The following is a 19,717-nucleotide window of genomic DNA, read 5'->3' as shown; positions in this document are numbered from 1 at the left end:
TTCAATGATAGTGAAAATGCTGAGAGAAACGGGGGAGGGGAGTCTATCTCCCCTTTTCTGTATCTGACGATTCAAAATACCTGTACAAATCATTACAGTTAGTGAGTTGGCAAGAGTGAGCAAACAGCACCCACATCTCAGCTGGGGTCTCCAGCATAGCAGGCTGACCACAGGTTGTTTCAAATAGGGTGACGGAACAGAAACACAGTCAAAGAAACACCAGCACCGCTTTATACCAACCTTGTGATTTTTATTGATGGGCGACAACTTTATACTCCTAGGTATCACTAAACTGTGTACAATTAGACGCAGCATTATAGAAGAGCAGACAGCAGAATTAAACAGCAGACGTAAGGAAATATCCATCTTCATTATTTTGCCCATTTTTCATTATGTGTACACAGAAGCATGAATGCAATTTGAAATCTTTTAATGGCGATAAAGTTACAATCACCCATCTACATGGACTAACACCTTAACTCCTCCAAATATTTGATCTGCAACGCGGACGTAAGCAGTTTCTCATCGCACAATTATTAGAAGGTGATCTTCTTGTTAGGAACCAGCAACTTACTTTTTGTGTTTATTTTTTTCTTTTGAAGAATTACTTCTTCTCTGATAACTGGCTCATTTTTATCATTTATCAAAAACTAAAGGGTGGGGAGGAAAGTATGAGGGATTAAAAAATTTGTTTAAGGAAAGATAAAATTCATTTTCACAAATTTACAGGTGTTGCTGGTGCAGGATTTATTCTACTAAGCAATTAGATTGGGAATCAAATGCAAGTTCCCCCTTCTTACTCAGGAATCAGCATTATTTCAGAAGTGTGGGTTTTGGTGGATTTTCTTAAATCAAGAGATAGTCTGTTTCAACCAAATGATTTTGAGCTGGAAGTTAGAAGTCAACATAAAGGATGTCGCACACAAACCCCAGACATCTCCTTTTCACTCTAGCCCACTTTTTCGAAAGGGAGGAAGAGTCTCTCTGCAGAGCCACTGAAGAGAGGGAGTCAGTCAGGGAGGACCCACAGGTGGGCTCGGCAGCTACAGCAGGTCCACGCGGCGGTAATACAGGAGGTAGGCCGTGCGGTCAGCAGTGGGTTTCACCACCTGGTACTGGTGAATCACCTTGACCGTCTGGTCATCGATGCGCAGCCAGCCGTTCAGACCGATCTGGAAGACGTCTGTGGTGTAGTGGCCCCCGGTCGCGCTGCTGCCGTGATGGTAGACCACTGGAAGAGAGGGCCCGCAGGGGCCCGGTAAGATGCACTGCACACCCAGTTTGGGGCTCCCACCCAAGGTGGTAGGACAGAGATGTAACTGCACAAAGCAGTGACACCAAAACTCAAAAACCTTGAGCAGTTTACAACAAAAAGTTGCACACAGACATCTTCACATGTTTGAAGTGTTCACTAGCTCACAAGCAAGTACAAAAAAAGGCCCATGAAGTAGAGCTGCAGGCAGGACATCGATCATTTCCATACATCACCCAGGAGTGAACCCTGGGAAGTACAGCAGCCCACGGAGCACATCCCAGGCCCACCCCCAGAACAACACCCAGAGACCCAGACACACTCGCACCCAACCTGGCCAACTCCACTTCTAGGCCTTTCTAAAGAAATCATCTTCATCTTGGGCAAAGATTTTGTAACAGTGAAGAAAAATGTAAAAACCTAAAAGCCCACTAGAAGGAATAATGGGTTAATTGTTAAAAGTTCAGTAGCTGTTTTTCATAGAACAGTGGAGTAGACATATACTTGTTACAGAAAGAACAAGATCCTTGAGTTTTCCAGGGCAAGTAACAGCCCCTACCCAGAGGGACACCAGGCCTGCTGGCTGAGGGTGGAGCTGTGCAGGGACCAGCACAGGTAGCTCTAGTCTTTACTCCGCTTCCTTTTAAAAAGAATTGAGTATTGCTACATTTTAACTGAAAAAACACTACTTGTTACTTTTTTAAAACTTCTGTAATTCCAACAGACAGCCTGAGTGAAAGACCTAAAACTAATATCCCTGTTGGGTGTTGAGATGAGAGGATACATTCCAGACAGTGAAAGGTATCCACCTTCCCATGCTAGGAAGAGGAGTGCAGGGGGTAGCCAAAAGCAGATGCCAGCCTGGAGGACACCGAGTGTCCAGTGAGCTGTGTGCAGCCGCCCTCAGGGCAAACTGCCACCAGTTGGGGGTGATCCAGCATAAATGCGCCCTGGAACAGCAGCTCTCACTTCTGAGGAGGCTTGAATCCACTGACAGTGACTTCAGCTGGTCAGAGGCGCACAGTTAGAGCTTCAAGCCCTAGACAGATCCAGGGTTCTGCCCAAAGAAACCACAGGCTGGGGGTTTGGAGTAGATGGTGGCCTCTTCCCCAGCCCTGGCCATGCAACAGACAAGACTGGTCACAGGGGCCAGCAAGACTGTAGGGCCATGAGGCAAGAAACCAGCAAAGGACCAATACAAGTCATAGCTTAACCCCTACGAGTCACAGCCACTAGGAGGATGGACCCCAATATGCCCCAATCTGCTTTGAGGATTTTACCCTGGATTTTCACCTCCAAGACCTAATTGATTTGAATAAGGTTTTTTATTCAGGGACTTTAAAGAAAGATGTAAAGGGTTTAAACTGTATTTCCTATAAGACACTTCCATTGTTAAAGTTCAAAAGAGAGTAAGAGCATGTGGCCCATATCCCGGTTCTTTAGCAGCACCTCAACACAATGCAGGTGTGACCTGGGGAGCCCACCAAAAGGAACAAAACGGAGAATTCAACACTTTGTTAAAAAGCGTATGCACTTCACTGACTAGTTCTCTTTGGCCCCACAGTCACAATCACTTTTTAAAGTACTTCTCTACTTGCAGTTTACAGTAAATGCTAAAGAATCCTGTGACCTTACTATGAGATTAGGAGACTCAAGTGAGGGCTCCAGAGGGCAGGCAGGAGAGCACACCCTCCTCACACTGGGCTCAACCAAGAGACAAGCATTAGTCTTCCCTCACAAGGGCCCTAACGGAGACAGCTCCAGGGAGAAGACAAAGAAACACTCCATTCACCCTCTGGGCCGAGCGTGCCAAATTCCAGGGAGCCCACGGATGCCCCAGAGTTGCCATCCCAAGGCAGGCCACATAAGGGCTGGAGACTCCGAGGAGAGCAAGCTACCTCTCAACATCTTGTTGGAGAGGCCGTGATCAGCTTGCCTTAGAGAAAAGGACATCTGAAGGAACAGTCTTGGTAAGAAGATCAACCAACTGGGCCAAAGGCCTTCGAATAACGTGGCTCAACCCTCACCCACAACCAGAACCCAATCTGACTTCCTAGAACCTGGGAGGGACAGCCCCAGATTGGAGGGCCTTAAAGGCCCACTGTGCACTTCACTCAGTGCTGAGGCTCCTCTTTGAGTTCCTATTCTCTTATCACATGGGGAGAACACATGCTCGCAGGATAGCAGGTGTCTAGTGGCTCGGCTCAGCCACTGTGGGAGGGTTGATAAGGGTCAGTACTTTTCTAAATTCCAAACAGGTTCAGCAAAAGCAACACAAAAGGAGGAATGACACAAAGAAGCTAGAAACTTCTGATAAAAACAGCCAGGAAAGCAAACATAATTGTTGCAAACAGCAACATCAAAAGAGCTATAAAGGGCCTCCCTAGCGGCCTAGGGGTTAAGTCTCAGCACTATCACCGCCATGGCCTGAGTTCGATCCCAGGCGGCCAGGGAACTGACCCAAATGGCGCAGCAGATCTTTTCTGTCTCACTCACTGCTTCCCTCAGCAGTGTATTTCAGTAGATCTGCCTGTTATGCCCCCCACTCTGTCTCTGGAGAATCCTCTCATCCCCACCCCACCTCTAGCCTACACCCCAGTTCTTCTACACAAAAAATTAAAATTTAAAAGGAAAAAAAAGATATCTCTGATCTCTCTTTTAAAAAAAAAAGCTATAAAACCTCAAAGGTGTTAAGACTTGGACTACAAAGAGAAAGAAAGGGGGCTCTGCAGGCAGCTAGGAGATGAGGCTGCAGGCCCTCATTCTGGGTCAAGGGTACCTGCTGGTGCCCACTGGAGGAGTCCATGTGGCCTGACAGTGCTTTGACACAGGGCCAGGCTGGGGGTGAGGCATGGCACCTCAGGACTAGCACTGAATAGGGAATGGGCACATGCTCATATCACCAGTCTGGCTGCCTAATACCTAATAGTCTTCTGTCAGGCTCAGCTTTGAGCCAGGATGATACTCTAACTTCAAGTACCAAATTTTAGTTAAAGCACATTTTCAAATGATTTCTTGAATTATAGTCCATGGGGATATCAGAGAGTAATCTATTCTCCAAATGATGTGGTGGTGTAGCAAAGTTACCCATGGCTGGATGGGAGTCCTTTTATCACTGCCTTAACAAAGATAGAGGGTGCAGATTTACTTACCTGCAAATAGCCTATAGGTTCTGTGGCATTTAAAATTCTTATTTTTAACCCCTGGAGAAAGCAGTTCTGAAAGACAAAACATCAATAGCTTTAATCTATAAAAGCACTTACAGAAAGGCTGAGAATAACAGTAGCAAGCGGTGACCACAGGCCCCCTCGAGTGAACCACCCAGTGGGCCAGGCAAATGAGGTCAAACTCCATTCCTTTATTTGCATAAAAACTGAGCCATGAAGAACAATAGTGTGCAATGTAATAAGATGACCAGTCTGTGTTAAAGAATAATAAGCAATATACCAATAAGCTCATGCCAGAAAACTCCTTAAAAGCAGATGTTCTTTTAAAAATTAAGAGATAAAAGCTGCTCACTTTAAAGTGGGGTGGAAAATAAAAACAGTCCCCAAAAACCTAAAAATTAGAGTATTTCATGTGAGGCAGCCCACCAAACTTCACTGAGCAGGAAAGTCAGGCAATTTCTGCGAGGAGAGGCTCGGCTAGCAGCTGTTCCAGGCTGGATTCCCATTTGGAAGGGGCACACTTCCCGCGAAGTGTGGGGGTGTCTGCTCTGGCAGCCATTGGTGACTCCTTGGGTCCCACCTCCCTGAGCTAACTAAGCCACCTTCCTATCCCTATCTGTTTCTAAAAGGCACAGCTGATAATAAAAATACATGTAACAAGCACACGATATATGCACATAAAATCCACGTAGGGACAGGCAGTCAGTTCAGATGGCTTTTGGGGCTGAGGGAAGACTTGCGTTCCCAGCTAGGCCTCACTATAACAACAGGCATTCTCAGCTTCCACAGCCGAGAAGTAGTTTCCTTCAAGCTGCACTTTGTCAAGACAACTTTAACTTGGGGCTCTGGTTAAAGTGCACCGACACTGCTGAGCCCACCGACCCTCCTGGCTGACAAAGTGCCACAAACTGAACACATGTTCTACTGCAACCAGAGGCCAGGCCAACCTCAATGGCCTGTGGGCATTCTCAATTCACTAATAAGTCCACTTAACCAGGCTAGTCAACACTGTTGTGAATACTGAGTATAAGGAAAATTATTTTGTATCATTAATCCAACATTTTTAGAGGAAAGTATGTCTGTTTTGATGAACAAAGAGTCCCTATTTTTCTAATCTAGTTAAGATCATAAGGTCTACTAAATTTTATCTTTCATTTTAAGAAGTTACTTAAGGAGAATTTCAACACAAATGTCTCTTAAAAGACATTTACAACAAAAAGGTCATGAAAGAGCATCCTGAGTGCTGCCATCACAGACACGCAGCAGCTCACTGGCTTCAGGAGTCCTGTCACAATGAAGCGTCCCACCTACTGTGTTTTATTACCTTTGCTAATTTCCAGATCCACAGGATATTCAATATTTTTGATAAGCTTCTGGCATCCACCAGTCTTCTCGTAGACAAAGCGTTTCAGGTGCAGCACGAGAACAGGGGGGAGTTTTTCCAAAGTCACTCTTCGACTTATCTCAACCTAAGACACAGAACACATGGTCCGTCTGGTTTCCTACAGCAGACACCATCGCCACCTTCCACTCAGAGGCCTTCTTGGAGGGACAACTCCACGTCCCTGGGTCACAGGAGCTTAGGAGAATTTTAGAAAGCTACCGACATATGTCCCTATGAACACAACCACAGAGCATCCCTTGGGTCCCGAGTTCACCTGTGAACTCCAAGTTAAGAATGTCTGCTGAGGCATTAACACACTAGGCATAAAAATATGAAAGCTAACATAATAACACTTGGAATGATATATATACTAACTTGTTTTTTAATAGTTCATGGAATGGACAAAATTCAAGTCAACGTGTTTCTTGAATTGAATGTTTTAAATAACCCCAAAACTACCTATTAGTTTTGTAACATTTTGAATTTTATCAATTTAATTTGTTGTTGAAATACCTGTACAGGTCTAATAAACTCTACTTCTATTAAAACACAAGCTCACAAATAATATTTAATATCTTCACTGTTCTCCATATTTATGCACTCCTTGATGCAGTCTCTATACATGGGCAGCACTGGTAGAGCAGCAAGAAAGCTCCCTTAGCAAGCACTGCAGACAGATGTGGGTGAAGGTATCTGAAGGGCTTTGGAAAGCAGGCTCAGCAGGGACCACACTTGGCTTTATTAAGGTTATGACTCCCTCACCTGTCATCCCACTACACTAAGACCCAGCTGTGCAAACCACCCTGGGCTTCTCTGCATTCCCGCTGTATCCACATTTCAGTGGCTCTGCACCCAGCCAGAACTTGTGATGAATGGAAAGTATGACTCCAGCTTAAGTTAAAACCTGAGATAAGACCTGGAAGCCCCTGGGTCCTGGTTTGTCAATCAGGTGAGAGCACTCAAGTTGGGCGGGGGGAGGGGGGATGCTGTCTCACAGTCAGTGCTAGTGGCCCAAGTTATTTTTGTTTTGTTTTTGCATAGAAAAACTGGGGTGCTGGCCAGAGGTGTGGGGGGTAAAAGGATTTACCAGAGACAGTTGTGAGCAGAACAGGCAGATCCACTGAAATACACTGCTGAGGGGAGCAGCGGGTAAGACAGGAGAGGTCTGCTGCACCATATATGGGATCCCCTGGCTGGGGATCAAACTCAGGCCACAGTGGTGGTAGCACTGAGACTTAACCCCTAGGCCACCATGGAGGCCCTAGTGGCCCAGGCTTCTGACCAAACTTTGCAGTTCACTGAGCAGCCAAAAGCCAACTTTAAATTCTTAAATGTGTATTTTAGGTTTCCAGGCAAAATAATACATACTTTCTAATCACCTATAGCATTGCTTTTTCTTTCCAGCAAATATTTTACATATCCCTATTTTACCATGAACTTTCATGTGTTCCCAAAGGAAAAAAAGATTCTGACCTCTAAAATAACATTTCAGCTCTACTCTGTATTTTAAACACACACACACACACACACACACACATCACATTCCAGAAAATGTGCTATTTGTTCTTGACAGATAAACTGTCCAAAATATTCCTTTGTCAAACACCCGCATTTCTAAGCATTCTCAACCTTACTGATAACTCCCTCTGTCAGGGGAAAATAATGCCCTGAGCTAATCCCATACAGGCTTTGTGGACCCCACCCCCACTCCAGACTAAAGCCATCAAGACATTGGGAAAGACAAATCCCGTCACCACCAAAGGGAGGGTGGCTGGGACCTGAGGGTGGAGTTGAACAGCCAGGTTGGATATAAAAACCAAACATGTGGGCCTTGGGCTGGCTCGCTGTCACTCGCCTCCTGGCTACACAGCTCCTGGCTTGCAGCCAGCTCTCAGAGCGCCATTTTGAAATTCCTGATCGGCGGATCGGGTAGGACTCATTTAAAACTTTGTCTCCCACTTTTCTCCCTGAGCTGTACATTTCCTCATTTCCCCTTCCCTTGTAAATAAACCTTTTATTAACCTTTCGCATGTGCCTGCAGTAGAGCATTGATAAGTCCTTTGAAGCGCGCGGGTAAAGACCCACAGTCAGGAACCCCGTTTTGTATTGGGGTTGTTCTACAACAGCTCCGCAACCACAGCGCTAGAGCAGTGCACCTCTTTCTGCTTTATCTTCAAGGTTCCACCCTGATGTTTTTCTCGGTTTAGTCCCCCAAACCTGTTATTTAGAATGAACTGGTTTTTGCTCTCTATCTCAACCCATACCCTCTACCCAAGCCCACCAAGGCAAACATTTTATTGCAGCAGGCACTGGAGGGGAGAAAACACTCCTCATGAACAAGCAGCTGGGCAAGGCTGGAAGCCACCCGGCATTCAGCTCCCCTCAGGCCCAGGGACTCAGGGACTGCCACAGCCCAGACACAACAGTGAAATGCACAGTGACGTGCTCAGTGCAGAGCCACAGGCCGGCACGCATGGTCCTTCGGGACAGCCAGGAACTAAACTCGATCCCCCCACACTACGCTATAATCTGCTTCTCTTGCTCCTCAAGACTGAAGGGCACCAAGACTTATCTCTTTCAGATAAATCAAAGATAACAGGCATAAGAACAATTTCTGCTTTTCAAAGTCCTCAAGATCAGTCCTCAGTAACCTTAAGAACTATGTGCTAGGATGGGAGGAAGGCCAGTGAGCCACGAGCCCGTCAGAGGTGGTGCTGATTCTATGAGGTCAGGATTAGATCGTCAGAAAATCATAGGTAGCTCAGAATAGAGAAACCACCCAAAACATCATTACCTTCTGCTACATGATTTAGTGCTAATGGGGTTATTAGGATCATCTACTTCAACCATTTCATTACACAATGTGGACACGTTCAGTCCAGGAATGATTTAAGAGGGAGAACTCAATTCCACTCCTCCTCATGCTAATTCTACGCTCTCTCCACACCCCAGAAGGCCTCAGCTCGAAGGCCTGAGACCAGCCGTGAACATACTTCCTGCTTGGTTTTTGTGGTGTAGCCTTGGACGGACTCTCTGGCAACCAAGCTCTCCAGCGCGTCCTGGACGGTGCGTATCTTGTCAGACTGGATGTCCAACTGCAACGTGAAAAATGGCTGCAAAGTGGCAGATTCTTTTGAACTCTGCTGGTAAACCACAGACCTAGGAATGGAAAACAAAAACATAAAATCTAAGAGATCACTCCTTCCTACTTTCCAACAGAAGAGGTGTGAACACTGAAAATAAAACTATTCAATATCACCACTTTCAGAAGAGTGAACAGAAGAGTCAAAAATATCCTGAATTTAAAAATAATTCTGGCTGCCTGCCTCCTCAGCATTTCTAGTCAACCCACTGGCCAGTAATTTCCTCAGTTCAAGTGATCTGGAAGAAAACATAGTACATCTTCCACTCCACACTTTATTTGATGCACTTAATAACAGTGACTATCCTGCCATAGCCTCAAAATGCTGTGCTTTTCATTTCTCAAAGCATCACAGCGTATTCCAATAAAACAGAGGGAGCCCAAGATAAACGGAAAGTGTCCTATATGGCATTTTCCCCTTACAAAAGAAGAGGAGTGGGCAGTGCGGAACAACCCCAGGAACCACTGTTCCGGAGGAAAGGCCCCGCCCTAGAGAAGGGTGCCAGTTCAACCTTGTTTTCTTAGCTGGTTTTTCATTTCATTTTTCTTTTTCTAAGTTTTCTTGAGTAAAATTTTTGTGTTCAGCTCATCTCTCATTTAGCCTCAGTGAGGAAACATTCCAGGAGCTTAACAAGGGATTCTCTTTCTTTCTATTTCTGCAGTCAGAGTGACCTAGTTTGTAAACGGAACAAAATGGGTGTGGAGAGGTATTCAGACTTTCAGAGAAGATGCCATGAAAGCTTTTCTACCTGGGGTTTACTTTTCATTTGCTGCTCCCCCCATCCCCACAATAAAAAGCGGCATCTCCTCGATCCCTGGGAGTGTGCAGACTTAGGCATGACTGCTATTCACTGGGATCCACAATAGGAAACCAGTGAAGAAATCACACCAAGTCCTCTTGGCTCAAAGGGCTTGTATATCATCAAAGCATCTAAGGGAAAGGTAGAAAAAGGTGCTGCTACTTTAATAAAGGCTGCTAGCCACAGAAAAGAACTCCCTTAATGACAAGAAGTAATTCCTTATTTTGATAATTTCTCAAAAAACACAAAAAAAACCCATCAACAACTGATTTTAACACAAGAGCCCAGAGAGAGTGAGGCTCTGGGACATGACAGAGGCATTCAGGTCAAGCTAGAAATGTCTCCAAAGTGGAATCTGGATTCTTCCTCTGTTCTTATATACAAATGGGAGTTTCTGGGTCTGTTGGTCTTGCCATTTTGATATTCCACTGAGGCACAAATCCGGGGCTGTGGTTACATTCATTTGGGCTAGTCCCTCATCCTTCTCCCTCTCCCTATGAGAGCCCCAAGAATGTCACCACCAGGCTGCTGGTCTAGTGGAGAGCTCACTCATGCCCCCTCTCCAGCAAAGCCCATCCGAACTGTGTGACCAAACCACTCTGAAAGGTTAGGGCCTAGGCCTTCCCCATAGCACACCCGACCATGAGGACTCCAGACTGGAAACTACAGAAAGGGCCAGAGCCTAGCTCAGAGCCAAGGGCAGAAAGACCTCAATAAAGCCACATGGCAGCACAACTAGCACCAGCAAGGCAAGGGCCTGTATTCTGGAGCGGCTTCCTTTTCTAGCCTCCCGAGAGCTACTCAGTGTAAGCTGTTTAGGGCTACAGAAGCTGAACCAACTCTTGGAAGCTGGAAAGGATATTACTTTTTTTGGACACACGGCATTTGGGACAAGGAAAGGCTACGAATCTGACTGAAGAGCTATCCTGTGGTTATAATGTGAAGCCACACAAACTGTATTAAGCTCCTCACAGACCGTGCTGAAAAACCCACTCAAAGCTGGGCCAGGCTTCCCTCATTCCCACATGACAGCACAGAAGGCTGTGACAAGAAATCAAAGCTGTGACGAGCAAGAGTGACAGGATGTCGTGAATGAACAAAAAGCTACTGGTTTACAGGAACTGGGGTCCTCCTGCTTGCAAACATCTCTCTCCACATTTCTTTAACTTTCAAGCCTGCCTGCTGCCAGTGTCTATAATTCCTCTAGATACATGGATTCCTTCTCGTAACAAAATCCGTTTTCCCATTAGTTTGTCTTCCCTGCCTACGTAGCTGTGAGCAGAACTGAGGGGTGCAGGTGGTGATGAAGTAAGGGAGCATGCAGCTCCCCAGGACAGATGGGCTCCCAGGGATGAGCCCTTCTGCAGAAATTTCAAGCCAGCTAGGGAGGAAGCAGCAGAGGCTACAGAGACGTGTCAGGTGCCCAAGAAGAGCAGGTGAGTGTAAACGCAAACCAGAGAGCCCAACCATCTTAGGATAAGTCTTATACCACCTCCCTTAGAAAACTGGCCAAACCCTGAAAAAGGCGAATACTAAATTATTCCAGAAAAACATAAACCTGATGTGTCCACCAAAAATGCCAGTGATTGGGGTCTGAACAAAATCCGCCTGGCGAGTGACTGAAGTCTTATTTCTGGGGCCCACTTGCTCCCATTCGTCCTCGCTTCCTGCGCCTTCTTCTTCCTGCTCTTCTTCATTTACTGAGTGGCTTTTGGGTCCATTGGAAATATTAAGTTCTGTAAAGTAGACATTCTGCTTAGACTACTATTTACAACAAAACAGCAAAAAATAAAAGAAAAATACTACACGAACCACCTACACAGATGTGTCAGTTGTAAAGGAAATTGAGGTGTGTTCAACAACACAGCCTAAGGCGACATGCGCAGCTCTCTTGCACCCCCACTCACATACGGACTACAGACGACATTTTTGGGGCTCTGGAGAGGCGCGAAGATGGACTGCAAACATGTAGTGTTTGGTGTGTGATTACAGTTCATTTTCCTAATTTGGTAAGGGCTTCTGGTCTCTGGGGGGTATCCTTATCCCCAGGACAGGCCCACCTCAGCATATAGGGATGAAGGAAACTTATCTATAATTAACTTTGAATCATTCAGGAAAAACATTATCTACACTGTTGTGTGTGATACAAAGGTATAATGACATGTAAGCAGCTGCAAGCCTGGCGGTAACACAGGTCTGCACCAGCTGTTCTGACAGCTGTTCTGTATATCTGTTCATTTTTCTATTTAAAAGGTGAAGGGAAAAAAGCAGAGGTTGTGGGCAGATTTAGATGCAACATTCTGGTATATGATAGGTATTAAGGGAAAAATAACTAGCATCCTAATGAGTAATGAGTAAATAAAGTGATTTCTAAAGGGCAAACAACTGTCAGGAGGAAAAGGTAACTGAATATATGAGCATGTAATGTTTGTTTAAAAATAACACTTAAGAAAACGTCCTCACACATCTGGTAGCAAACACACCATGACCTACTTTCGTTACTGGGGGAGAGAAGCTTCTTGAGAGTCAGCATTTCCTCGTGAAGTCCATTGAGAATGAAGCCTAAGTACTCCTCGGCATCTTCCTGTCGACCCTGAAAAGGGGAAATGTGATCACATTAATCTCAACCAGCAACAATGCAAGGGCTTCAGGGAACATACTCTCTGCCTATTTAAACCATGACTGCTCTTAAACAAGGTTTTTAACAAGATTTAATGTAAAAGTGTTTCCCCTAAAATCTAAGATGAGGAGTGGGGAAAAGGGAGGGTAAAGGAATCTAGAGAACAGGTGGAACACTTATCTGAGTGACAGAAATTTCTACAATAAATACACGTTAACCTTAAAATAAAAAAGGTTATTTGAGTTGTGACATTAGACACCCTAAACCTCACCTAATTTCCTAGTTTGGATGATGCGCGGTTATGGGGGAAAGAACTCAAATTATATGTGAAAATGCTTCTGATTTAAAGATTTATCTGACCACTTTACAGACACACAGAGCAGCAAAAGCATTCAGATGAGAGACACGCTATAGCTACATATTCTTTTTTTCTTTTTTTAATAAAGATTTATTTATTTATTTATGCAAGCACTGGATACAGTCAGAAGCACGGGAGGGTGAGAGAATTCACCAGAGACAGAGTGGGGAACAGAACAGGCAGACTGACAAAGTACACTGCTGAGGGGAGCAGCAGGTGGCAGGAGAGGTCTGTGCGCCAAGCTACATATTCATTTTTTAATCTCACATTGGTTTTGTCTGATTATTGTTATATATCATGGTTAGTTTGCTCTTTGGAGCGAAACTATGGATTCTAATGATCTGAGAATTCTGTATGCTGTCTCTGGTAGCTTTGCTTGCTCCGAATGCAATTGTAGTCATGGACAACAGCCACCTGGTGTGAATGTCCAGCAAGTGTGTGGAGAGGACACAAACTGGCACAGCCCATAATGCAGAAAAGAGTTGACTCAGCAGGCCTAAGGCCACTGTCCTTGGAAAGGCCTGCTTGCTGGGTAGGTCCTTGGCTGGCATCTGGGAACATGCATTTGGGGAGGGTTCCACCATTCCAAGAACTGATAGAGACCACGCCTAAATGGTACAAACAGTGTGGTTTACACTAAACACCAGTCTTCCCTCTGGGAGTTTGGATGCTGGTTTCTGCTAGGCAGAGGGTGCCTAACGAAACCCTGGGACTCCAGGTTGATGAGCTGCCCTGGTACACATCATTTCATAGGTACGGTCACAGAGTTTCAAGCTGAAGGAATTGTTTGTCCCCAGCTACTGCAGGAGGGAAGGGCCCCAGGTTCCCGCAGACATTGCCCCATCTTGACTCTATGCTGATTTTGCTGTGTCCTTTTGTGGTACTAAACCATGAGGAAAACAATGTAAGTTCTTTGAATCCTTCAGGCAAAACACCCAACCCAAGGGTGTTAGGGACCCCTACATGGTCAAATCAACATGACTTCAGAAGACACTTTGTCCATGAGCACAGCTTCTGAGCAGGATCCTAGTGGGGTTTCCCCACGGGAAGCCCTGACTCTCTTCTCCACCTATCTCCACCAGGCAGGCTCTAAAGCCTCTGAAGATGCAGCTGCCGTTTTGTCTGCTTTCTTAGGCACTACAGCAAGTTCCCTTATAGCACAGAGAGTTCTTTGAGGGCACAGGACACCTTTTAGTCCAACTGGGCATTCCTAACACTCTGCTCATTTCCCATCCCTTGGGAAATTTGAATACTGAGTGAACACCAAAAGCCACTATGTGATCCATGTGAGAAGTTCTGGGGTTATCCTCCCACACTTTCCTGGGTATCTGCCCTCCTTCAAAACATTGCCGCTTCAATATGACTTGACTCAACTGGGATAGAATTTTCTTAACTCTTTCTCTGTCTCAGTAATTTCCCTAGGCAGCACTGTAATTGCTTGTACTATATCGTTGGGGAAGAAAGACATGTCCGAAGAAAGACATGTCCCGTTAGCCTCCTGCTCAACATGCCTGCGGTAGCAACGTGTGTGACAAAAACGGAGCCGAGGGAATCAAGGTCCAGAGGCGCTAAGGCGTGAGAGGCCGAGGAGGATGTGGCTTTTCAAGATGCTGCTGCTGCTCTCGGCCCAACCCACCCTCTCTCTGGAAGGCAGTAACACGGTGGCTGAGGAGCTGACTCTCCCGCTAGGCTCAGCTACTCTTAGCTGTGTGGCCTTGGAGAACAACCTCACCTTTGTCAACCGCAACGGGAACAATTAAACTTCACTCTCAGGGTTAAGCGTGTCACTATGTAAAAAGGATGAGCAGCACTGGCTGTGCAGTGACAGATGTGCCAGATGGCCTCAACTACAATGGCTGCGCCATACACTTCACATTCACCCCAGCAAGTGCTCCCCACAACCCCTACTAAGCATAACACTTGAAGCAGAAACCAGCACTGAATGAGCAACAGGTAAGCATGACCCATAGCAAAGGCAGCACTGACTGGCAACAGCAGAGGAGACCCAGACCTTTTCAGACAGGCTCGACTTGATAACTGTCAGGAGTCTATAAATATACGTGGGTTCAAAGGCAACTCCAGGGCGAATATCCCTCACGATTTTATCCCCAAGAGCTGCAAAGGAAACAGGACACAGATTTTCATACTGAAACTAATGTTTAAAATAATGAGAAGTAACCCCCTCTCCACCCACCCCACATGAAGCAGTTAACAGCAAGGGTGTGCAACCAAACACAGCTGCCTGACTTCAGTACCCCAACTAAGCTGTGGCCTCACAACCTCACTTCCACTCACCTTGCCTGGGTTTTGGAGGTACTGGCATATTAGTAAACTCATTCATTAGCCGAACACTAAACATGAAAAGTAAAAAAAAAGTTAAGTGGCACATCTTACAAAAAGACACACTTTTACTAAAGAGCTTTGATGGCTACATAGACTATTAATTAAATAGTAAATATGAGATAACCAATACTATTGTTAATATAACAGCTAATAAGTTTTTAAATCTATCCTGTATAAATGTTTGACATATTTTAAGTGTTATAATTTATTCAAATGCATTATAAAGAACACAGATAAACAATGCCCCAATTTCATTTCTGGTTTATTTCCATATAAAATCATGAGCCATAAATTTTTAAAAAATAAATAAAAATGAATAATCCTAGGGTTCATTTGTAGGAAATCAAGAATTTTGCTAGATTCTTTCAATTCCAGTGATCAGAGAGGAAAACCCCACCTCCACAACTCATTTTCAAGGCCCTTACTTACAAGCTATCGATCATAGGTGTTGACGTACAAGGCCTTTGCACTTTTGAATACAGAGGAATGAACTTCATCAGGTGATACATCGGAGGACAAGCAACCAATGCTTGCAGTGTCTAACGATTGGCAGTAAGGAAGCGTAAAGGAAGTGAAACACTCCAAATTTCTAAAAGGCACATTCAGCTTACAAATGTAGACTTAGATATGTAAACACAAGAAGGGATAAACCAAGTCATCATGGGGATAAATGCTTGCAATATCCATCAACTTGCTAATATCCATTACTTGCTGTTCCAAGCAATCAGCAGTAATATCTACATGTACTTGATTCAATCAAGATAAATGAAATCAATGAAAGCAAAATTCCAAGCCATAAGAGGTCACTCTGCCCTACTATTCAGGACCACTTTAATGAGAAGCAAACATGCCCGAATCTGTCATTCACAGATCAACAAATCTTTCTGGCAGGGGGAATCAGGAAAAATCCTGTTTATAAGCAAGGCAGGCAGATTATATAAGCAACCAAGTTTCTCAATTCAAAGTTAAGGCTGGCTGGCCCTGGGAGCTGAACCAAGGACGTGCAGCCGCAGAGAAGGAAGCCAAGGCAGGTGGGCCTGGGCGGCATCTGAGAAGGATACAGCGTTGATGTAGCACCAGTTTCCCTTGTTGATGAGCCCACGTGGTTGCAGCGACACTGGCTTATGTACCAGGGTGACATTTTCCAGTAACTCTGCAAGAGGGAAGCAGCAGTTAAAAAGTTAATGACTCAAGTGAGCAACAGTAAAGTGAATCTTTATGCCCTACTCACAGCAGGCACTGCAAATCCTTCAATAAGGCATAGCTCCAAAGACATCAAGTCCTCATTTGATAATCAAAATGCTTTAAAAATGTTTTCCCCCAACACTAAGATTTACTTCTCCTGTGAGAATACAACCAAGAGGCAGGACTCTCTACTTTAATAAGAAACCAGCTCTGAAAAGTCCACAATGGCACTTCTCCTCCCACACTGACAGCCCAACAGCCTGTGAGCAATGCAGACCGATACTCGTGGCCGTGCAGCACTCCCATGCACAGCCTGAGCCCCAGCCAAGTGTGATCCCTGGCACCAATCAAAGCACCCAACACATTACCAAGAATGAGGACGTTCCCTCTGGGGCCAACTGCATCCTAACTCAGAGGTGTTCTTCGTCAGAAGGTAAAGGGAGGGGCTGCTTTGTACATGGGACTTGCTTGTTCCATTCAGAGACCAGCTTTCCACGCAAACACCCATCCTTTAGCCATCATCCCTCTTCAGATAATGACAGTCACTTGCTACAATGCCTTGCTGCAGTCTCATTTTAAAGCCAGACACAATCTCCCTGGTCCCACTGGGACCTAAGTGACAGCCATCACTTAGGACCTTCTCCACCTGGCCAGTGTCTCATGCCTTGCTCTGCTGCTTGTGTGGCTGCACATGATCTTCAGCCCTGCAGGAACTCACCACTTCCCTTTTACACACAAGGAAACTGAGGCTCAGCAAAGTGAACGAAGAGTCACACAGGAGTGAGACAGGCAGGTAGTACCTGAAATCCGTACTTTGTGGCAGGACCACACTGCCTGCCTTCACCCCTAAAATATATACTAGGAAAGAAAGCCAAGTGAGCACCCTATTGACATTAGCACCCACTGAAGGCATCACAAAAATGAAAGCAGCCTTCCCTAGCTAGAACTGGATGGCTCACTCATAGTCACACACCTTCCATCCTCTAACTGAGCAAACACAGGGAGCAGCTTGTCACATTGATATGAAGCAAAACACAGCAGGGATCTGCCCAGCTGGCTAGGGCCTGCGTGTCTGCTCTCCGCTCTCCTCCCGGGTAAGCCATGAGTTTCAGTGAGGAGAATGGATTCAGAACTGGACCGCCAGTCCCCAGAGAGCCCCGGGCAGACTATATCGGTCACGCCATACCTTTACCGCGTATGCATGTCGTCCTCAGAATCCTACAAACTCTGTTCTCAGCCACACTTGACAGCCTTAAGAAAACAAGGGTCTAGAGGGTAAGTGGTGGGGGGTCACCAAACTGAGCTCACAGGAAATCCCAAGTGCAGTCTTCAACAGAAGGTCCTTGCTTTAAAAGTCTTTTCTTCAAAGGCTTTACATGCTGCCTCCCACCACCCAGGCTTAAGCTCTACTTACAATGGATTTTCCCATTTGTCCCTGAACCCCATTATCTTAACAGCCCTCATTTCTAGCGTGTGCCACAAAAAAGCAATTACTAAATATAATTATGAAAACCGCATTTTCAAATAAGCATCAACTCCCTCATTCCCCAGTGGACACTTGGCATACCTTTGAATCTTTGCTCAAGGATTTTTATATCTAGAGAAGAATCCGTTCTTACACAACTACAAGACCCAAAGTCAACTGCCTTCCTGCCTCAAGGACCTTTGTGAAGTGACAGACCACTGGTTCGCTGACCTGCCAGGGCACCAGGCCTTGGAGGCACAGCGACAGTAACAGCAACAGGAGCAGAAGCCCTGCTGGGGGGCAGCATGAGTGCATAGTGCCCATAGTGCCGGCCATGCCAAAGGGCCAGGTCAGTGTGCTCAGCCCCATGCAAGGACTGGGGGGACAAGAGGAGCCAGGGCGCAAGGCTCCGACAGCAGGAGACTATCACTGGCTGGGAGGAGGGTGTCATCCACCCCAAAAGGAACACAACAGGAAGAACAGGTTGTTTTTGGTTTTGTGTGATGATGAGATGGTATGTTCCATTCTGGGATGCCGATAACAAGCACTCAGATGGCCGCGGTCATCAGAGTCCTCATGCTCACAGGACAGCTAGTAGCAGATCTCTGCACACACCCGCGCCACACATACATCTGCAGCTGGAACAGGACATTCTGACAGCACACACAGCAGGAGGAATAGCAGACATGTGGAGCCCGGAGCCCTCCCCCACCCCCCTTCCACCAGCTAAGGGCAAGCAAGACGAGCCCCTGACGTTTAGTTCAGGCACAAGCCAGCTCTGAGCCTCAAGGAGGGAAGTGAGAGGAGACAGCAACCTGGCCAGAAGCCTGGCTGAGGAATAAAGCAGGACAGGGCACTGAGGGACTGGCAGAATTATAGGAGGAAGAAGCTAGTAAGGGGCAGCCTCACCCAGGTTTACGGGTGAGAGAAGAAATGACACAGTAACCTCAATTTCCTTGATGATCTGGTAGGCCAGAGGTAAGGGCAGAGGTGGGGGGTGGAAGGGTAGCAGGAAATTCATTCCTGTACAACAGAGACAAAGGAGGAAAAGGCAAGAAAATGAACACGGACAGGCATACAACTTTTATATGCAACTTCTCTTCCAAGTCATCACTTCACAGACTCAAAAACATGTTTAGAGGTAGCCAAACATACTTTGAATTCCTATCTTGCTAGGTTCTGAATTACAACAAGGATAACTCCGTTCTCAGAGGGAACAGATGCAAACATGCCAAGAACCAAGTGCCCTGAGCACCACTGGACAGCGCATCTCTTCTTAGGTCTGCAGTGAGCTGCATGCCCAGCAAAATCTGCACACCTTGAGTTTAGCATCCAGCTAAACTCAAGAGAATACACCCAGCACCATACATCCCAACTGCTGGCTGACCTCTTTCCAACACTGATCTGGTTGGAACATGTACTGGTTGGACAGAAACCTTTAGTTTCTGCATCAACCATTCCCTGAGTCAATGCCAGCTCGGCTGTGATCTCTGGCTGACTAATTTTACACAGTAGACAGTAACACTGCTCTGTTTAGCGTCCACAAGTCTAAGTTCAAGTCTTTCAGCACCACCTAGTGGCTGTTTCAACAGCTGCGAGTAATGACATTTCAATGAGAGGTACCCACAGAATTAAAAAGGTAAACACACACACACTGGAAACACAAAGTACAACCAAAGGAGGCTATGAGCAGTTATTAGAGAACATACTGGACCCACTCCCCTTGAAGTCTTCCACAGCCTCCAGAAGAGCCTTCTGATACAATATGCATATAGGTTTTAAAAACAAAAAAAAAAGTTTTCATACTCAGAAAACCCCGAGCAAACACTCCAGGTGATGACTGCTGGTATTCTAGGAAAATGTCCTCTATAGGGCCTCTCTGTGGCACAGGGGTTAAGACGCAACCTATGAAGCTGTCCGCAGCCTCTGCAGCACGAGTTCAATCCCCAGCCAGCCAGGGAGCTGCCCACATGGCGCAGCAGACCTCTCCTGTCTCGCCCA

At 45.9% G+C, this 19,717-nt stretch overlaps 1 protein-coding gene across 1 annotated transcript in view; it reads right to left on the bottom strand.

Annotated features, from left to right (window-relative positions):
• Positions 1-235: 235 nt before the first annotated feature.
• The window catches only part of USP10 (ubiquitin specific peptidase 10), a 67,969-nt gene continuing 48,487 nt past the window's right edge, over positions 236-19,717 (bottom strand). The window contains exons 5-14 of the mRNA XM_037516276.2: positions 16,128-16,219; positions 15,496-15,605; positions 15,019-15,074; positions 14,735-14,838; positions 12,239-12,338; positions 11,304-11,481; positions 8,797-8,962; positions 5,744-5,888; positions 4,405-4,470; positions 236-1,231 (exon numbers count right to left, since the gene is read on the bottom strand). Coding sequence (XP_037372173.1) covers positions 1,044-1,231; positions 4,405-4,470; positions 5,744-5,888; positions 8,797-8,962; positions 11,304-11,481; positions 12,239-12,338; positions 14,735-14,838; positions 15,019-15,074; positions 15,496-15,605; positions 16,128-16,219 — 1,205 coding nt within the window. The 3' untranslated portion in view covers positions 236-1,043. The remainder of the gene's footprint in view (positions 1,232-4,404; positions 4,471-5,743; positions 5,889-8,796; positions 8,963-11,303; positions 11,482-12,238; positions 12,339-14,734; positions 14,839-15,018; positions 15,075-15,495; positions 15,606-16,127; positions 16,220-19,717) is intronic.

Source organism: Talpa occidentalis, unplaced genomic scaffold (genome assembly GCF_014898055.3).
Source record: "Talpa occidentalis isolate TD23 unplaced genomic scaffold, MPIMG_talOcc4v2.1 talOcc4.17, whole genome shotgun sequence".
Lineage (NCBI taxonomy): Eukaryota > Metazoa > Chordata > Mammalia > Eulipotyphla > Talpidae > Talpa > Talpa occidentalis.
The sequence above is the reverse complement of the archived record's forward strand: the minus strand, read 5'-3'. Positions and strand labels throughout refer to the sequence as shown.